Source organism: Embiotoca jacksoni, unplaced genomic scaffold (assembly GCF_022577435.1).
Source record: "Embiotoca jacksoni isolate LCO1_2020_lvr unplaced genomic scaffold, fEmbJac1.0.p SCAF_25, whole genome shotgun sequence".
Lineage (NCBI taxonomy): Eukaryota > Metazoa > Chordata > Actinopteri > Embiotocidae > Embiotoca > Embiotoca jacksoni.
This window is the reverse complement of record NW_027185376.1, coordinates 379260-398608: the sequence shown is the minus strand read 5'-3', so window position 1 is coordinate 398608 and position 19349 is coordinate 379260. Positions and strand designations below refer to the sequence as shown.

The following is a 19349-nucleotide window of genomic DNA, read 5'->3' as shown; positions in this document are numbered from 1 at the left end:
ATCACTTTGCCTCAAGAAAATGTCAGATCCTGTATATGAGAACTCAAAAGAGCCTGCGAATATGGACTGCTTTCATGGAAGCAGCCTCCTTAAACAACTTGAAAAATCAAAGCTCTCAACATGACCAAACCCTGCATTTGCTGGTATCCCAAACATTTTCAAAGTCTGTGAACAATCTGTCAAGATCTTTTATTGTGGGTTGCAGTCAGTGCATGAATCATGCATCAGACTCCCTGCTGATGTTTTCTGTTCAGGGATACATCTTTTACATTTGCCTTGTTGTTATATAGTCCACACAATCCCTGCCAGGGAATCGGAGGAACATAGTTACATAACTAACCCGGTTTTCTTGTTAACCAACAGCTTAAAAATGAACAGGCTGGATTTTTTTTCTTACCTTTGACCATAACCTTTCATTCCATGATTCAGTACGGGACTCCATCGTGAAAATAAGATCACTTAAACAATGTGGCGAGCTTCAGTCCCAACATGTCTGAGGGGACAAGAGGAAAGCTGAGAGGAAAAGAGAAAACAAGAATTGAAAGAGAGGAACAATAGGCTCTGTAATGCCTAATCCATTGCTGCAGTTAAATGCCTGCTACGTAAGCGGAAGCTAAAAGTTCACATCGAGATATCACATGAAACTAAGCTCCCCTTAGTTGCACATTAACCAGCTTCCATCCATATAATTAAGGCAACTGCAGACCACTGGACCCTGCAGACGATAGACCTCAGTAGAATTCACTTTCAAATTTAAGTGGTTAGTTCAGGACTACAGTGACCTTGAATACAAAGGTTATGATAAAGTGCAATAATATGAATCGGTTATGACTGATTCTGAACAATGGTAACAACCAACTGTCTTTGTCTGCTCTGCATCCCACACCGTCTCTGTTAGCTCTGGACTGAGGTGTACGTATTATGTGAGAATTACATATATGGATGCCACATCACTTTATGATACAATATTTGCTTTAATGATTTTTTTTTTTTCCCCCTTTAATTATACAGTGAATAGTGCACATGTTATGCCTGCATTGAAACTGATGAAGCAGTTTAGATGTTTTGGATCTGAAAAGCTCGGTATTAATAAATTATTGCCGTGTCTTTAATCTCCACTTTAGTACAAACAAAAATTTTAGTTTTTGATCAACAGCTACACTTCAGAGGTGTGGTTCACCTGTTAATGAGATAATCACCTGTTAATGCAAATCAATGCTTTGTTCATGCCATTCCCAGCTGTTGACTGTGGCGTCATATAGATATATTTTTGCAGCTCAGCAGGTGTGCGAACAGTGGTGTGTCAACTGCTGGGTTGATTTTCACAGAGCAAAGGTTTAGATTTATAGCCGATAACTGATCTAAAATGCCTGATAAATTGGTCCTGATCTTAATCCCGTGTTGCAGTTTGAGACGGCCTGTTATGTAAACTACTGACTACAACGTGACAGCAGTCTAATCTTAGTGTGGATCATTGTATGATGTTGAATAGAACATAAATATATCAGCAAATCCTTTAGAATTTATATTCTGAATTTCTACACTGAAGATTTTTGAGGATACTGCTGATGTTGAATCTATTCAATCAAGGTGAAAATCATTTCAATTATGAGAGTAACAAGACTACAGGTCCAACCCTGCGGCTGAACCGTGTATGAAAAGCGAGAGGGCGTTTAATTTGAAATGGACAAAGGAAGTTATGGCATTTGGCTGACTGATAGTGTCTGCAGTAGTTCTCTCATGTGACCAACACAATTAGGTTGTATTATCTGATTTAAGTTTTTGCATGAATTCAGCAGGCACTCTGGATTTTTTTTTGAAGGACAACCAACTTTCTTGGCTACAATGAATACGACTTTCACGTACTTACAGAAATGGCGTCAGAAGTTGTGGGTTCAAACTTAATTGTAGCTACAGGAGTTTTGCAGACGGGGACGTTACATCGACGCTCTCTTTGGTCCTAGACTGCAGTCAAGCCAGCCTTCACTTAGAAAAAACACAGTCAAGCCAGCACCCACTCAGATGATCACAATCTGATCTTGATTTTTTTTTTTTTTTTTTTTTTTAAATGAAAGACCTGTAAAATGTAACATATCAGCCACATTCTCTATGAATTCAGATAAGAATTAAAAACACATCTACAAACACACACAAATGGTCTGAAAACAATCCAAACAAAGACAACAGGTAAAGTATATTTAGTAGGATAAACTTGAGTTGAGTAAATAAGTTTGTGTCCTCTTTGTAACCTTTTGGAGCCAGGCTGAATTTACTGTAAGGCAGGCAGGCAAGACTGGAAACAGGAGAACGCCACATAGTGCCCTCTGGGTAATGTAGTTTATTTAAGATCATTATAAACCACCCAGGTACCCTGATATAGAGAGGCCAGAGAAGACTACCAGCCCTCTTCGAGGACCGAGCTGAGGAGAACTGCAGAGCCGGGTGATGATTGTCTCTGGGTCGTCACTTCAGGTGAACCTTTTACGAAAAACATGGTCATTTGATTAACTCTTAACACAGTGTTGGTGATTAAAGCATCTTCGATTTTTGTGAAAGTCATTACACTGTGAAACACACTGACAGTGTGCAAACTTGCAACTTTAATAATGTACAGTACGATTTCAACAGCATTCTTTACAATGCACCCAACACCCTCTCCCCAATAAATAGAATTTCATATAATCTAAGCTAATGTTTCTATTTTCCTCAAAAGTTGAACATTTATTGGTGGACAGTGATGTCATCACAAACATTTAATCTTTTTCAGTAATTAAGCTGGGTTTCAATGTCTTCAAGGATCATCAATTTACAGTCACTGTCAAAGATCTAATGATCAACAGTCAGTCACAAATCACATTGAATTGTACAAATCATTGGCAAATTTTACAATTCAATGCTACTAAACTCAAAATCAAGGTCATCCATCAAAGTCTAACAGGCTAATTTGATAAATTTCTAGGATTACTCTTTCGAATAAATGACAGTTACCAAAGACTCATTTCCAACTTCAATTTAAAGATTTATAGTTAATACGCTTTTGGAGATTTGAGTAAATATGCGGCATAAAAATGTGAACCCCACAACCCGACACAACAAAATCAGCACAGTAATGAAGGCACTTCATTCTGTTAGAGAAGATAAATCACAGTTGCTTGAACAAAAAGTCAAGACGAGAAACAACAGCCTGCATAGCACTGCTCAACACAAAAAACAAAAACAAAACGTCACCCAACGTCCTGGGAAAAACCACCAAATAAAACAAAAACAAAACGTTGTTCTGTGTATTTGATTGTTTTTGGTAACTAAAATATTACTTGATAGGATAGTAAAACCTCATCTCTTTGATAGAAAAATTACTTTATGTATGTCTTGCTCTTAGAAACATTTAGTATGTACATACAGTAATATAACCTTTTGTCAGTAATATAATCTTTTGCCAGTAAGAGTCCTGTACAAAGAGTCCATGATTTCTCTCGGTTTGATTATGACCAGAATATTTGCCTGAAGCCCTCCGACTGGGAGCCGCGCTGGGACTCCCATAGCTGGTGTGAGGACGGGAGCCGGGCTGGAGGGCCTTGGCAGCGAGGTGAGGCCTCTGTTCAGCGGGGCTGAGGCAGGAAGGAGCAGCTGGAGCTGCCGTCTGCTACCTGTTTCTCAGGCTCTGTAACAGACTGTAAACGTCCTCCTCTTTACCGAGACCCTCAAACATTGGAATCAGGTCCAGCAGCTCCGTGTCCGTCAAGTCGTCAAACCAGGACTGCACTGGGACCTGTGGAGGGAAAAGGAAGTGGTGAGAGGTTTAATTTAAGCGAAGGGAAAGGGATCAAACTCAGCTGACAGGTAATGCTAAAGTGTTACGTTATAGGTGAGGAGCTGATGCGGGTTTTGTGTAAATAATTAATGAGCGAAATGCATCAAAGGCACGAAGAGTGGCAGCAGCTCCACCAGGCATGTTCTCCTTAGAGGAGAGGAATCTCATAAAACTGGGAACGCTGCCTCCGGCTGAAAAACAACACGGAGGATTAAAAACCCTGAAAATGTCTTGCAGATATAATAATTTACATTATTATCAACTTCATAAGTAACTTATTTCTGCTCCACCACCGTGTTTTTGATCAAGGCTTTTGAATCCTAAATCTGCACCGTCAGGAATCAATTGTCATGTCACCAAAATGTACCAACCAGCTTCATCTTCTAACTTTATTTTCCATTCTTAGGGTTCATGTGAGAAAGAATGGAAATCTAAATATTTGGCAATTTCTCGCAACCTCAAGATCAAGTGAACAAAAACAGCAATATTCCTGGGTTAAACATGGAAGAAGGACTCTCGGGTAACAAAAGCAGAGAGAAGGAACACAGCATTTTCTCATTTCTGTGAATTTCTAACAGATTATATTTTTTCAGCTGCCTAAACAGAACCTCCAGCCTCCCCCTTGCCTATCTAGAATAATCCTTTGATGCACAAATATAAAGCAGAAACGGAGGGTGTCAGTAATTCGGGATAATGGAGATTTCAGGTCAAAGTGACCGGAAAGGAATGACTTACTGCATTCTCAGGGTGGAAGATGTAGGAGGCAGGTGAGTTGTCTATGATGATGACTTTACTGAGCTCTCGGCCCAGCCGGCTGAGGTCTTTGACGTAGTTTCCTCTGTGGAAAACACAGGATTCCCTGAAGAGCCGGGCGCGAAACACCCCCCACTGGTCCAGCAGGTCCGCCACAGGGTCAGCATACTGAGCAGAGCAAAAACCGTCAGGGTGATACAGAGAATGCGTGTAACCTTTAATGTGACTGTCAAAGCAGTGTTTATAAGCCGGAGAAGCCACCTTGGCTAAGCTCGCTGTAAAGAGGACACATTCAAACAACTCCCCCATCTTCTGCAGGAACTCGTCCACATGGGGCCTCTTCAGCACGTACACCTGAAACCAACACACGCAAACAAACACACCTTTAGAGTTCTGCTGCTGGGTTTCAGACCGCACTACATTTTCGGGAAACAAAATGTGCCCGAAGCACCGAATATCAAACAATACAAAGTCCCAACAATTCTGAAATCTTGTCCTTTAAATCATTTAGTTCAACATTTTACTTAAAAACATGCAAATTTTAGTTTAGTATTTAAGGAAAGTTGTTGTACAGCTGCTTGTCTTTATAACAGCATGCAACATTTATGTAGGTTGTTTTCCTTTATTAAATAAAAATTATATAAACTGGGTTTCATCAAAAAATAATGCATCATGTGTCAGTACAAAATTCCAGATATTGGATCTAGACTCGTAGCGCACATTTTTGAAAAACACCGGTCAACACTTTGTGCTCATATCTTCCATTTCTGCTCGTCTTCGTCCCCTTCGTTGGATCTCTGCTGGTTAGTTGCTGCCCCCGAGTGCAAGTAATCAAGCATAGGCCAGAGCAGATGCAGAAAGCCTATCCTGGATTACTTGAACCCGGTTACAGCTACAACACGACTTCCTCTGCTTCAAACAGGACACAGAAATGAAACCTTCAGTGTAAATAAACAACAAATAAAACAGAAAAGGGCACTTTCTGACTTCAATTTTCTCTTTTCACACACATTTTGAACTGAAGCGAAGAGTTTCTGCTGCTGCGCACGCAACAGCATCTTCAACACGCTTGAAGGCATTTGTGGTGACACAGTCACGTCACGGCTCATCTGTCTTTACAGCCAGCGAGGGCTCCAACGACACAACGGATAAAGCAGGAGCGACTAAATTGTTTGAGCTGTTCCACTTTGATTTAGCTGTGAGATAATACGGAATAATAAATGCAGAGGAAAAGAAGACGAAGCTAAGGACTCCATGGGAACTCTCATAAATTAACACATCTTATTCAAGCCCACTTCTGGAAGTCCTCCACTTCAGTGCGGTGTTACCTGATGAACAGTGCCATCAATCTCCACTGGAACGATGAAGTCTGCATTACTGATAGGCTGCAGGAAGAAGACAAGGAAAAGGTTCAAAATCTTGTGTTGTGTTTTTTTGGGGGGGTCGCAACAGTACAATCTGACAAGGAAACAGCCGAGCCACATGCCCACATGTTGGTTAAAAAAGAGAGCAAGGTGAAATACTCCTGCAAGGTGCCCGAGGCAAACGATGAAGGCTTTAAGCATTGTGTGGTTCCCTCTGCTCCAGCGCTTCACATCTCGGTGTTAAATAGAAACCAGAAGTGAGACTTGGGAGGGGGGGGGGGAACCTGGGAGCTGAACAAGATGACAGATGTGAACGCGGACTGGAGGAGTGCTGCCATTTTCTCTGCGTGACTTGTGTCATTTTTAAAAGCAGGAGAGGGGAGAGGTGCAGGAGGTAGAGGAAGATAGATGCCAGAGGGGTGTGGGTGGAAGACGAGCAGAGGGCGAAGAGACGAGGATGAAAGGATTAGGTAGGAGGCACAGCGGTGTCATTTCGGAAAGGGAGAGGAAGAAAAATAGGCGACAGAGAAAAGATGTTTGTGTGCGTTCTCAGAAACTCAAAGGAAGCTTCTTTTTTTTTTTTTTTTTCCTGTAAGAGCTCGGCTGTCACCTGTTCGGGGAGCTTGTTGTACAGAAAGAAAATAATAGAGGATTATGTAGAAGCATTATTTTAAGTTGATTGCAATTCACCTTTTAAATTGTAAGAATAGAAGCAAATCTGCAATAAAAACATCTGTTTTTGGTGAAGTAATGTTTAAAAAAAATGTGATTTTTTTTTTTTTTAAATACAAAAACATGCTTTTTTTTTCTTTCTATATTTTACAATTCTGTACTGAAGTCAGATATTAGTACAAAACCAATGTAGTAAAGAAAAGAGTTTGAAGGCTACTTCACCAAAATGTGTATTATTAAGGGAATAACCACAACAGAAAAGTACTTAAATCACATGCTGCTGCTTAGCTACTGCTTTAATGCTGTAATTTAACAAACTCAACTACTGATGTTGAAGATGTTGAACTATCAGCATTCATTTTTCAACTCCAGAAAAAAAGGTCAGAATAATGAATCCATTAGCTTTGTCTTAGATTAGCTGTTAGCTCGAGTGTAGTTAGCCTACTGCATTTTGTTTTTTTTCTTGTTACGCGTGTCCTGCTTCCTTTGTCGTTTTTCTTAATTACACATTTCTATGGCATAAAAATGATATGGCAAAGCATATAAAGGCCATTCTGATCTTAACTCAGCTTAAGACCAAATATGTTGCTGCATTTTAGCAACACTTTATTTTCAGTCTCCCTATTTAGCATTTTGTGTCCGTATATAAATACTAAATAAATGGTTTAACACATTGTAACATGATTGTAATCAGATGGAATATACGTTTATTTGTCAACAACGATAACTCATTCTTTCGAGGAGGTTATGAAGGTTATAGTAGTACACAGCTGTAGACCAATAACATTCTTATAAATTATAACTGTTGACGAGAGCTGTATGTTGAGAAAACACTTGCGCGTTTCAAACCATTTATTTATTATGTATTACTTTATGCTGCTTGTAAATGTGAAATAGGGAATCAATAGTTTACTTGTTGTCTTTTCGGCGCAGACTTGTCCTCAGGTGTTACAATGATGCGCTCCTCTTTCCATAAAACCACTTAAACATTTTTCAATGAACACTAATGTCACCGCCTTCAAATATACCTGCATCCCCAGTGTTTGTACTGTTGCCTTCAGGCATTTAACAGTTAAACAGTGCAGTTCAATGCCATCCAGCAGAGGGGGTGTTTGCTGTAGGAATGCTAAGCACAACACTTTGACCTTCCACATGTCACCTGTATAATCGGCCTATTAGAACTGTATTTTAATCTAATAAAACCATTATTTGATTTCTTTATGTGACGCAAGAGTGAGTCCGCTCACAATGAAAGCCTCTCATGTCCCCCAAAGACAGATGGGAGTCGTTGTATACATCAGGGTTGCTATATTCAGCCTCGGCTAATGGTCCCACCAGAGAACATGACGACTGAAGCTGACTGAAAACAATGAAGGAAACCAGTGACAGGCAGGGAAGAGAAAAACAGGCTATCGCAAGGAGAAAGGAAGGAGAAGAGGGAGACGCACAGATGGAGGATGAGATGCAGAAACAGACTTGTCTCTGCTCCTCTGACTATTGCTCTTCTGCTGAATCACTCCATCATCTGAAGACTGAACACACAACAGCTGCTCATCGGCCTGCTCTGTAATGAGCCCGGATCAGAGACAACCAGAGATATGGAAATGGAGGAGGACGGGAGTGGGATGTATGCGAGAGAGAAATGAAGGTTGAAATGAAGTAAATGTTGAGGAGGGACCGTGTTTGTTTTATGATCTCTGCTGAACCAGAGTGGACAGGGTTGACGGAGAGAACTTATTCTTCTGGTTCAGCGTTTGCTTTACATATACAGTGGGTATGGAAAGTATTCAGACCCCTTTAAATTTTTCACTCTTTGTTTCATTGCAGCCATTTGCTAAAATCAAAAAAGTTCATTTTATTTCTCATTAATGTACACTCAGCACCCCATCTTGACAGAAAAAAACAGAAATGTAGAAATTTGTGCAAATTTATTAAAAAAGAAAAACTGAAATATCACATGGTCATAAGTATTCAGACCCTTTGCTCAGTATTGAGTAGAAGCACCCTTTTGAGCTAGTACAGCCATGAGTCTTCTTGGGAATGATGCAACAAGCTTTTCACACCTGGATTTGGGGATCCTCTGCCATTCTTCCTTGCAGATCCTCTCCAGTTCCGTCAGGTTGGATGGTGAACGTTGGTGGACAGACATTTTCAGGTCTCTCCAGAGATGCTCAATTGGGTTTAGGTCAGGGCTCTGGCTGGGCCAGTCAAGAATGGTCACAGAGTTGTTCCGAAGCCACTCCTTTGTTATTTTAGCTGTGTGCTTAGGGTCATTGTCTTGTTGGAAGGTGAACCTTCGGCCCAGTCTGAGGTCCAGAGCACTCTGGAAGAGGTTTTCTTCCAGGATATCTCTGTACTTTGCCGCATTCATCTTTCCTTCAATTGCAACCAGTCGTCCTGTCCCTGCAGCTGAAAAACACCCCCATAGCATGATGCTGCCACCACCATGTTTCACTGTTGGGATTGTATTGGGCAGGTGATGAGCAGTGCCTGGTTTTCTCCACACATACCGCTTAGAATTAACGCCAAAAAGTTCAATCTTGGTCTCATCAGACCAGAGAATCTTATTTCTCATAGTCTGGGAGTCCTTCATGTGTTTTTTTGCAAGCTCTATGCGGGCTTTCATATGTCTTGCACTGAGGAGAGGCTTCCGTCGGGCCACTCTGCCATAAAGCCCCGACTGGTGGAGGGCTGCAGTGATAGTTGACTTTGTGGAACTTTCTCCCATCTCCCTACTGCATCTCTGGAGCTCAGCCACAGTGATCTTTGGGTTCTTCTTTACCTCTCTCACCAAGGCTCTTCTCCCACGATTGCTCAGTTTGGCTGGACGGCCAGGTCTCGGAAGAGTTCTGGTCGTCCCAAACTTCTTCCATTTAAGGATTATGGAGGCCACTGTGCTCTTAGGAATCTTGAGTGCTGCAGAAATTATTTTGTAACCTTGGCCAGATCTGTGCCTTGCCACAATTCTGTCTCTGAGCTCCTTGGACAGTTCCTTCGACCTCATGATTCTCATTTGCTCTGACATGCACTGTGAGCTGTAAGGTCTTATATAGACAGGTGTGTGCCTTTCCTAATTAAGTCCAATCAGTTTAATTAAACACAGCTGGACTCCAATGAAGGAGTAGAACCATCTCAAGGAGGATCAGAAGAAATGGACAGCATGTGAGTTAAATATGAGTGTCACAGCAAAGGGTCTGAATACTTATGACCATGTGATATTTCAGTTTTTCTTTTTTAATAAATTTGCACAAATTTCTACATTTCTGTTTTTTTCTGTCAAAATGAGGTGCTGAGTGTACATTAATGAGAAATAAAATGAACTTTTTTGATTTTAGCAAATGGCTGCAATGAAACAAAGAGTGAAAAATTTAAAGGGGTCTGAATACTTTCCGTACCCACTGTATAAATACCTACATATCTATTTATAATCATTTACAATTATGGGTCCAAAGCTGTCCAGGCTCATCTTTTAAAATACTTCTTAAAACCATTTTTATCTGTTTTGATTTTTAATAAGTTAAAGTTTTATGCTCGACCCCTTGATTTTGTTTTATATACTGCACGTTACCTTTGATATCTGGACAGGAATCCTTTGGTGAAATAAGGAAAAGGGGTTGCATAAAAAGTCTTTTAAGGCTGAAACTACTGATTATTTTAATCTGTTATTAGTACTCGATTAATGGCTTGGTAAGCCTGTACTAATTTGCATCATATTCAAGGCAACACTTTTATCGTCTTGTTTTCGTCCAACCATTACTCCACATTCAAAGATATACCAAGTACAAAAAGATTATTTATTATCATGGAAGATGATGAAAATACTTACAACTGAAATGCTGTAAATAGTGATTTTTGAATTCAAAATAGTTTAAATGGCAAAATCTTGAAATAATATACTTTCATCCAATCAATTGACCGATTGTTGCAGCCAATCTGTACTTGTGCGATAACTTTTTGGACAACAATGTGTTTCCTACTTCTCGGCAACAATTTTGACCTGAGAGTGCCATTTCTGTGAGGCCCATAAATCACTGCTTTCCTGTTTGGTGTGGAAGCAGTGGATGAACGACTGTATATTGCCCAGCACAGAGCGTTGACGTCAACTCCTTCCAACACCTTTAAGATCAACAGGAACACCGACTGCACTTCATGTCTTACAGCCTGCGTCAGCGTCTGACCTCACTAATTTTCTTGTGGCTGGACGGGATCATATCCCTGCAGCCATATCCCAAACTACAGCGGAAAAGTATCCCAGAAGAGGGAGTTATTTATACCATTTTGGAATTAGATGTTTGGCAATCACATAAAGGTGTAAAGTTCAGGTGTCCACATGTTATGACTCTTTTCTGAGAGGTACTAAACGAAGTTACTCAGATTACTATAGAAAATATTGTCTATCCTTTGAGCAACTTAATCCCAGAGCAGGACCAGGAATTATCTCGTCATCCATAACATGCAGAATAAAGCACAGAGTACGTGATGTGTTATGCAATGTTTCTTTTTTAGTCTACGTCCATCTGTGTATCGTTTGTGTCCCCTGTCGGTTGTGGCTGTGTTTCTGCACTAATTGTCAAATTCCAGTGTTAATGCGTGCATTCGAGAAATAAAGTGCTTCATATCTTGAATTAAAATGACCTCCAAACAGGAAATCCTGCAAGGGTTGGGAACGGAACTGAAAATGCTGCGTGTGTGTCGCTTTGTGTCTCCCTCTCTTCCTCTCCCAACTGATTTTCATTCATTGCTTTACCCGAGTCCATTTCATTGCTGCATACTGATCTCTGAACTAAATTAATTTTGATGGACTCAGTACACGGTGTGTGAGTTTCATCAAAAGGAAAAAAAAAAGAAAAATAAATCTCCTGTGTGAGTGTCTGGTTTTGGCAGAGGAGAAAATAAAAACCCTTCAGACTGTTAGAACACATCCAAGATTTCTGCGAAATTCATCCCGCAGCCGTTCAAGGCAACCGTACACTGTACTGGACACACCCTTGTGTGAGGCTGAGCGTGTGTGTGTGTGTGTGGACCTGCACTGCTGGCATGTGATCGTAATGGGTGGGTCAAAATATAGCGCGTGTACATTTTTTCTTTCTTTACTCAAAGTTTTTCCTCTGCAGTTATTTCAATTATAACCTGCTCTTCTTCACAGCTAAATAAAAACTAGAGCACAAAGATTTCTCCGCTACTTTGTTGTCCGGGTTTTTCATTTCAGCTGCACTCAAGCTGAGGACAAAAGCACTCGGGGACAGATACAGTACAAGCAGGCATAATGAGATCAGCTGGGGCCGAGGCGGAGCTGTGCTGAAGTGGGTCATGAGGTGTGCCAGGTGTGTCAGTAGAGGGAACTTTTGATGGAGACGCACAGTAGTAATTAACACGGACAGTTTAGCGCTGGCCTGTATATGTATCGGCCTTGAGCATCTATAACAGACCATATCTTAAATGTAAATAATTCTGTGGGGTAAATGGCCACTTTAAAACCTTTTTTAAGATACAAAAAAAAAAAAATCTGTAAATCTCTGTCATGAGACACACGAGATATATTATATGTTCTTTTTAGAATATAACATTTTTCAGCCTTAACTAACCAGCTGTTTGAGATATTTGACTAATATAATCCTATCTGACAGTCTAGTCTTATCCTGTACGCAGGCCCGGTGGAAAAACACAAAAGGATTTACTGTTTGCTACAAGTACAAGCACACAATCAAATAAAACGCCATAGAGTCGCCATGAAAACAAGATAATACAACGACAAAAGACTATGCAACACGTAAGCTGCTTGCTAATGAAAACCATGCATCTTCCAAGTATTACAAATTATAAATTTAAAAGTTGGTGTTTAAATTGAATTGAAGTTTTTAAGTGTCTAATAAAATAAGTGTATAACTACATGTAATCCTCCTGATAACTTAGGTGCAGGAGAGTTTGACACAGGACTGTGTGGGAGTGGTTTGATCACATTTGATTGGTCGAAACCAAACAACCCACCAGCTGTTATTAAATTGTATTATTATATTAGATTTCCGCCCACTTCAAACCAGCGAAAAGACAAGCGAGTGCAGAAGAAATACTGATTGAGAAATGTCTTGTGAAATCGCCAAAGCTGTTTGTATCCATGTAGGAGTTCATCATTCATAGAAAGAAGCCGACTGAAAAAATGTCCCTCCTGGCCTTTAACACATTTTTCTGTGTTAAGATCATTCTTGTACTTCTTAGTCCAATAAAACACAACTGAATCAAAGAAAAAAAATGCAGTGCAACAAGGCTTTTACCTGTTCTGCCTATAAGGGACACTTGCACTACATAAAACAGTAAATCCACAGTTAAGCCTAAAAATATGGTTCAAAATATGGTTTCAAAGCAGTCTGGCAACCAATGTTTGTTAAAAACCTAATGTCCAAATATATCGTATGGGTCAATTCATCAATGATAGCCATGTGACTTTAACACCTTTTAACACCTAACAGACATTAGTTCAGTATAAACCATAATTTAGGAAATATATGGATTTCACAGGACAGCAGTAAACTGTAGATAATCCCCTGCTTATTAAGTGGATTGACTGAAGATGAATCACATCCCCCCCAAAGATGTACTGGTTGCTATGCCAACACCTTCTTATAGTAACAGTTAGGTCTCTTGTCTTGCTCTCTCCTGTTGTAACTGCTGTTTAAAAGCCATAATACCTTCAAGGACAGAGATGCTGGAGATTATGTGTTGCTCACTCGTGCTAACAGAGCTCAGCAACATCTCATACTAATTGTCCTCATATCATATTCACACCAAAGAATGTTTCAGGATTTATTCCGGTGTAATCCAACGGTCCCCCCCCAAAGAGTCGCGTAATAACAGAAAGACACAACGGAAACATAACATTGTTCATATGTGTGCTTTGAGTGTGTGACGAAGAGGTAACGCAGCGAGGCGCTGTACCTTGAAGGAGCTGTGTACGAGGGTTTCGTCCAGGTCGATCACCACGCAGTTCTTGCCATAGTCTGCTATACTGACCTCCGGCAGAAGGAACTTGGCTGGAGGCTGCAGAGACAAAACACACACACACACACACACACACACACACACATACACACACACTTTACAATGCTGTGTATATATAGATGAGCATTAGAGGGAACAGACTGCAACACACACCCACACACACTCACACTGAGAGTGTGATGGAAGCTCAGTCAGAGTGTTGGACATGATCACTTTGGCTGCTTCAGTTGATACTCAAGAAACACTTAGCAGGATTAATGACCTGCAGGAGCGACTTCCTCAGCTTCTGTGGAGGTTTGACTGTACTGCTGAGACATAGATTGATATGTTGATGACATGGTATGAGGCTTATCTGTGATTTTGGTTGTTGTAATATTACAGGTAACCACAGATGTACTGTCTTATACGCTTGAAAAACAATTTGAACTGCCTTGTTGTTATTGTCTTTTATTAAAAAAATGTATTGTCTTTGTCTTAATATGTTATTTTCAATGTATTTCTATGCCTCTTTAAAGCCCTTTAAATTCCCTTCGGTCTGAATGGTGCTAAATGAACTTGCTTTCAATGTACTCTTCTTTTTTTTCCCTTCCTAATAGCGAAATTTTGGGGGAACAATTTGGTTTGAATATCATTTATATTTTACATTTAACTTTTAAACAATAAATCGTGAATTTGCTCAGAAAATGTAGAGACATGGAGATTGTTTTGACATAATATGATATCAATGACTTATTTTGCAGCCTTAAATTGCATTAATGAAGTGGCCAAATTGTATGAAGACGATTGACTTGTCCATCGTCTGTCATCATCGCTAACTGTCTCTGCTTGACCTTGACGTCTGCGTTGCCGATGCTTTCTTCTGCATATCACCGACACCTGGATGAAACCAACATATCAACAAGAATTCATTCTGTCAAAATAATGTGGCACTTAATGTCTGCTTAAAGGCCGTCACATGTGAAGAATTATTTCTACAGCTGATAATATTTTAAATAATTGCCCTGCGTCTGTTGTTGTACTGTGGTTCCTCCTGATATTTTCTGTATTACATCATGTTGACTGAGTCCTGTGACTGTGATGCCTTCAGGGACAGCGGGGAAAAGGAGAAAGACTTGTGTCCTCTACCAAGCGGGCCTGGGGTTACAGACAGGCACGGGGCAGATGGTCTCACTACGGGGGAAACACACACATACGTCCATACGCGCACACAAATCTATACAGAGGTGAGGAACAAGGACTCCGTCAGCCCAACTAATACGCACACTCCCCTGCTGCCGCTCAGTATGCCAGGCTTTTTCTGCATGTATGTGTGCTTTTGTGTGTTTTGGGCGGGCAGACTGATCTCAGACCCGATTTATCATGTCTTATCGCATGCTGATGTATCACAGGAAGAATTCCCTTCACGCAAGGACGCTGAATGGCATCCTGTCAGGCCGTGATGAATGTGATCTACACATGCAGGTTGAACAAAGAAAGAGAGACTCACTGGGACCTTGACATTTTCACCATGCAGCTGCAATGTGTTAAAAAAAAAAAAGAAAAAAAAGAAGCTACTAAAGCCTCAGCCAGGGGGCGCTCTCCCAAACTGATTACATTCAGCCACAGCGTACCATGCTAGCTTACAGGAAATGGTGTCACTTGATCAGCATGAAGCTGGCAAATCTAAAAAACAGACATATTTAGTCTTTTGGGAGGAAGAGTGCAAATGGAAATTCCACCATGTCCCCCCTATGCCATCAAGGTCCCGATATAGCATGTAGGTCTCATAATGGGACATGATTTTCGAATATTCAAATAGTCGTTAGTATATAGTGAATTTTTAATCAAAATGTTCAAAGCCAATTTCGAAAACTGTTACTTCTGGATATCACTTAAGTGTACCATTAAATATAGAAGAAGCACTTTGAAATCAAATTAATTCATCATGACTGAACTAAAAATACCTCTCACTGACAGCAAAAAAATAACTTTTTTCTCATCATTTCACTTTTTTTGTTTCTTCTGTTAGGCAAGACTCGGCTTCTTTTCTCCTCTGTTAACATTCCCCGAACTGCACGATTTAATGTCTTTTACCAATTTTCCTTTTTCTGTCTGTTATGTGCAGACAAGCGAAGACAAAAAAAAAAAAGATCTAAGACTATACAGACAATGATGAAAAAAGTAAAGGACATACATAACTGCAAGTAACTGTTTCATGTGTTTCTTTGGTTCTCAAATTCAGAAATAAATGTAATATAAAAATATAAATACAAAAGAGTATGGATTACATTGATGTGTTTTGGATGTGGGAATTTTATTGGCAGAATGTTCAGACTACTGGTTAAACAAAGTGCATTATAAAAATGGGTATTTTATTGAAGTGCTTGCTATAATCATATATAGTATTTATTGTTTATTTACAAAACTATGTAAGAAAGTATGTATTATTGAGTTAAGAAGTTTACAAAGTACCATTACACATGCTTAAAGTTATAACTACATTGCTAACTCAAACAAACGGTTTCACATCATAAACAATGTATTGTCAATTATCTGTTTATAAACACGAATCAGGGAAGATTCAAGTCATGTTATACTATATATATACTAGTTTTTGGTTTTGTCATTTAAAGGTTTCATTGGCAGAACTGGGTATTGTGCTTTTTTGCATTAAGATAAGCAATCACTCAGGGACGTCTTTTTGTTTTTGTACTCTATGACGTTGCTTTTCACTCTGCGTTACAGTAACGAATGACGCAGGCGTGACCTATCCAGGTCAGCACGAGTTATTTCAGTCGCCCCTCAGAGTCCTCGCCTCTGACCCTCCTGGCAAGACAAAGAGCAGACCTCATCGCCACATGCATTTCCTGCTATTGAAGGGAGGTGTCTGCTGGGTGGTGTAGTTTAACGCTTGGCTGCAATGTGGGATGCTGCGAGTGTGAATATCCAAAATTACAGAAAACCACAGGCACCACATGGATTCCAAAATAGTTAAATGAATTGCAGTTGCAGCACAAACAAAGCAGGGACCAGATGATTCCTCTTTTTTGGTGGATGATGAAGTACAAATAGCTGAAACCGAGCCCGCTTCTTACGGACTAACAGCAGTTCATTGACCAGTGATTGCATAATCACAAAGTAACCTTTCTCAATACACACAAACACCTAATTCAATCAAGTCTTTTGAGGGCAAGTCATCCATTTGTTGACCCAAACTGTGGAAGCAGAGGTCTGTTATGAGATTCAGTCAATTTAATCTAACACGGAAATCAATCTCTTGTCCTTTTCCAATGATGACACTACAGAAATGGGAAAAGGACACAAATAAGTCATGTGATAACAAATGGATCTGAATCACTTGTTTCTCTGAGTGGCATGAGCGGAGGGTAAGCAGCACAAAGGAAAGCCTGGAAAGCTACATGATCATAGGAAAGGGTCCGTGCAAAATTTCATTTGGGAGCAAAGAAAAATCACCTCCGTGTCAACAGCCACATGCCGTTAGAATGATGAAGCACAGCAAGCAGAGGGAGAAGGTTACTGCGATGGAGTGAGATGAAAAAAAAACAACTAAAGATAATAATACATACACTGGGTATGGGGATGACCTGGACCTGGTCACACTGGAGAAAATAAACACAGAGAAAGAGAAAGTGATTGAGAGAGACAGGGTGGAAAAACAAGAAGAAAAAAAAAAGGAACAGGGAAGCAAAAGAAAACCAGTGAGAGATCGTTGCGAGAAAGAAATCGACAACATCAATATTCTAATCAACAAATGCACAGGGGGAAAGGAGGGAGAGGGACCGAGGAAAAGGACATATAGTACACGTGGTGAGAGAAAGTGAGAACAACTTGCTCAAAAACAAACAGAGCTGCCATAGTAACAAATACGGCTGGCCAGAAATCCAGCAACAGTACAGTGCTGGGAGGGACTGTGGGCACCGACCCAGCTTGAAAATCAGCCTCGCACTATAACAAGGCTTTTTTTATTACGAAAAGGTTCGCCAGGTTCACTCTAACTTAACGGGAATTCATTTGTCGAGGAGAGGTCCGGACCGGGTCAGCACTGACCGCATGTATAGTGTCTTTAAAGGGCCACACATTCCTCGCCTGAATGAGAGACATTTACAGGTAAACAGGAGTGGAAATGTGATATGATTCGGCTCCATTTTTAGCCCCGTGTACCTGCCTTGGCAGCAGGACACTGTGTTTGTAGAGGAGCTTCTGGGTTTGGCGCCTTTTCCGCAGCCAGAGCGTTCTCTTCACACATCCTCACTACACTGGTCAGAGTGTGTATTAGGAGAGGGGGAGGCGTGGGTGCCAGCCAATCCATCACACCGGGGCACACACACAAGGCCCACTTTATGGGGATTAGAGAGGCAGCAGTTTGAGTGCGTGCGTGCGTGTGTGTGTGTGTGTGTGTGTGTGTGTGTGTGTGTGTCTCTCTCGGTTCATGTGTTGTCATGGGTATATGTGCAAGCGCGCGGCCCGAAAGAGCGAGCGTGCGAGCGAGCGCATGTCTCTTTGAGCTTCTCAGCGTGCTCAGTGTGTTATTTTGTGTGCGGTTGTGTGCGTAGGCAGATATCGAAGAATGCAAGATGGGAAGCGAGCCCGTATTTTCAAGCAGTGGATGGTAAACAACCTCTGGGTTCAACGGGTTTGAAGCAGCTGGAAAAATTTGTGGAGGGAGCTCAGCGAGGCTGCACAGCGCCTCAGCCTCGGCTCTCCGCAGGAAAAGGCAAACCCTAACAAGCTCTCCGTAGCAAAACCAAACTCGTTACTGGATCTCTCCAGTCAAAGGAGGATTTCTGTCATAAAATATTAACTAATTCCTCCAAGGTGTTTTTGGTCACGTGGATGGAAATGGTATGTAATTTCGACGCTGGCCAACCATAACACCAGGGAAAACGGAGCTTTACCTTGGGAGGACTGCCATTCTCCTCTGGCGGCGGGGGCAGAGAAAGTGTCTTGTTGTTGGCGGGCGGTGGCTCCACGTGGTAGTCATTGTAGTTGCGGAAGCAGCAGAAGAAAGGGCTGAAAATGCTCCGACTCCGGTGCTTCTTTAGGCTGCTGTTAGACTGGGAGACTAGAAAGGGTGACAATCAAAAAGAGAGAGAAAAAAAAAAAGAGTACGGTTACATTAGGCTCCTTTACATATGCCAACAACAACATCCTTTACGTCAGTAGCAACACTGGAATTAAATTGTTACCAATAGTTCAGCTGTAGAAAGCGAGTTAGGAAGATCAATACTAATGTCATATCAGTGAGTCCAGCAGGAAGCTGGTTTGCTTAGGTTTGACTGGAAACAGGGAGCTACAGCTAATTGGCTCTCAGCAAAGTCATCTGGCACGGAAGCCATTTTAAAACAGCCAATTTTACATGTCAGATTGTTATACACTGTTAACACAAAAATCTGAAGAAAAACAGATCATGTACTGGCAGACATTTACCAGTACCCTTTCCTTTAAGTTTTCAGACATTTCCTTCAACACGAAAGAGGAAAATTCTTTAGATTTACAGTAACTCTTCTGTACCATTCAGGCTCTTTTGTTAACCCTAAAGTGGTCGATCGATGTAGATTTACATCGATCGACATGTGTGATGGCTGCTGCCTCTTCCACTTTTTGCACTTGACAGAGGTTCTTGTTCCCACATGCAAAGCGTATTCATACAATACGGGTAAAAACCCTTTTGAAGAATTGCAACAGAGCGTTCTTTCATATTTACATGGTACATTGAGCTGTATTTTTACTGGCTTTTTTTCCGGAGTGTATGA

The 19349-nt window shown here is 40.8% G+C and overlaps 1 protein-coding gene across 3 annotated transcripts in view; it reads right to left on the bottom strand.

Annotated features, from left to right (window-relative positions):
• Positions 1-2577: 2577 nt before the first annotated feature.
• ctdspla (CTD (carboxy-terminal domain, RNA polymerase II, polypeptide A) small phosphatase-like a) overlaps positions 2578-19349 on the bottom strand; it is a 35030-nt gene continuing 18258 nt past the window's right edge. Inside the window, exons 2-8 of one of the 3 annotated variants that reach the window (XM_069159430.1) lie at positions 18492-18658; positions 17163-17195; positions 13534-13635; positions 5893-5949; positions 4826-4918; positions 4547-4732; positions 2578-3769 (exon numbers count right to left, since the gene is read on the bottom strand). In XM_069159430.1, coding sequence (XP_069015531.1) covers positions 3644-3769; positions 4547-4732; positions 4826-4918; positions 5893-5949; positions 13534-13635; positions 17163-17195; positions 18492-18658 — 764 coding nt within the window. In that variant the 3' untranslated portion in view covers positions 2578-3643. The remainder of the gene's footprint in view (positions 3770-4546; positions 4733-4825; positions 4919-5892; positions 5950-13533; positions 13636-17162; positions 17196-18491; positions 18659-19349) is intronic. The other 2 variants (XM_069159433.1, XM_069159432.1) reach the window with 2 other exon arrangements.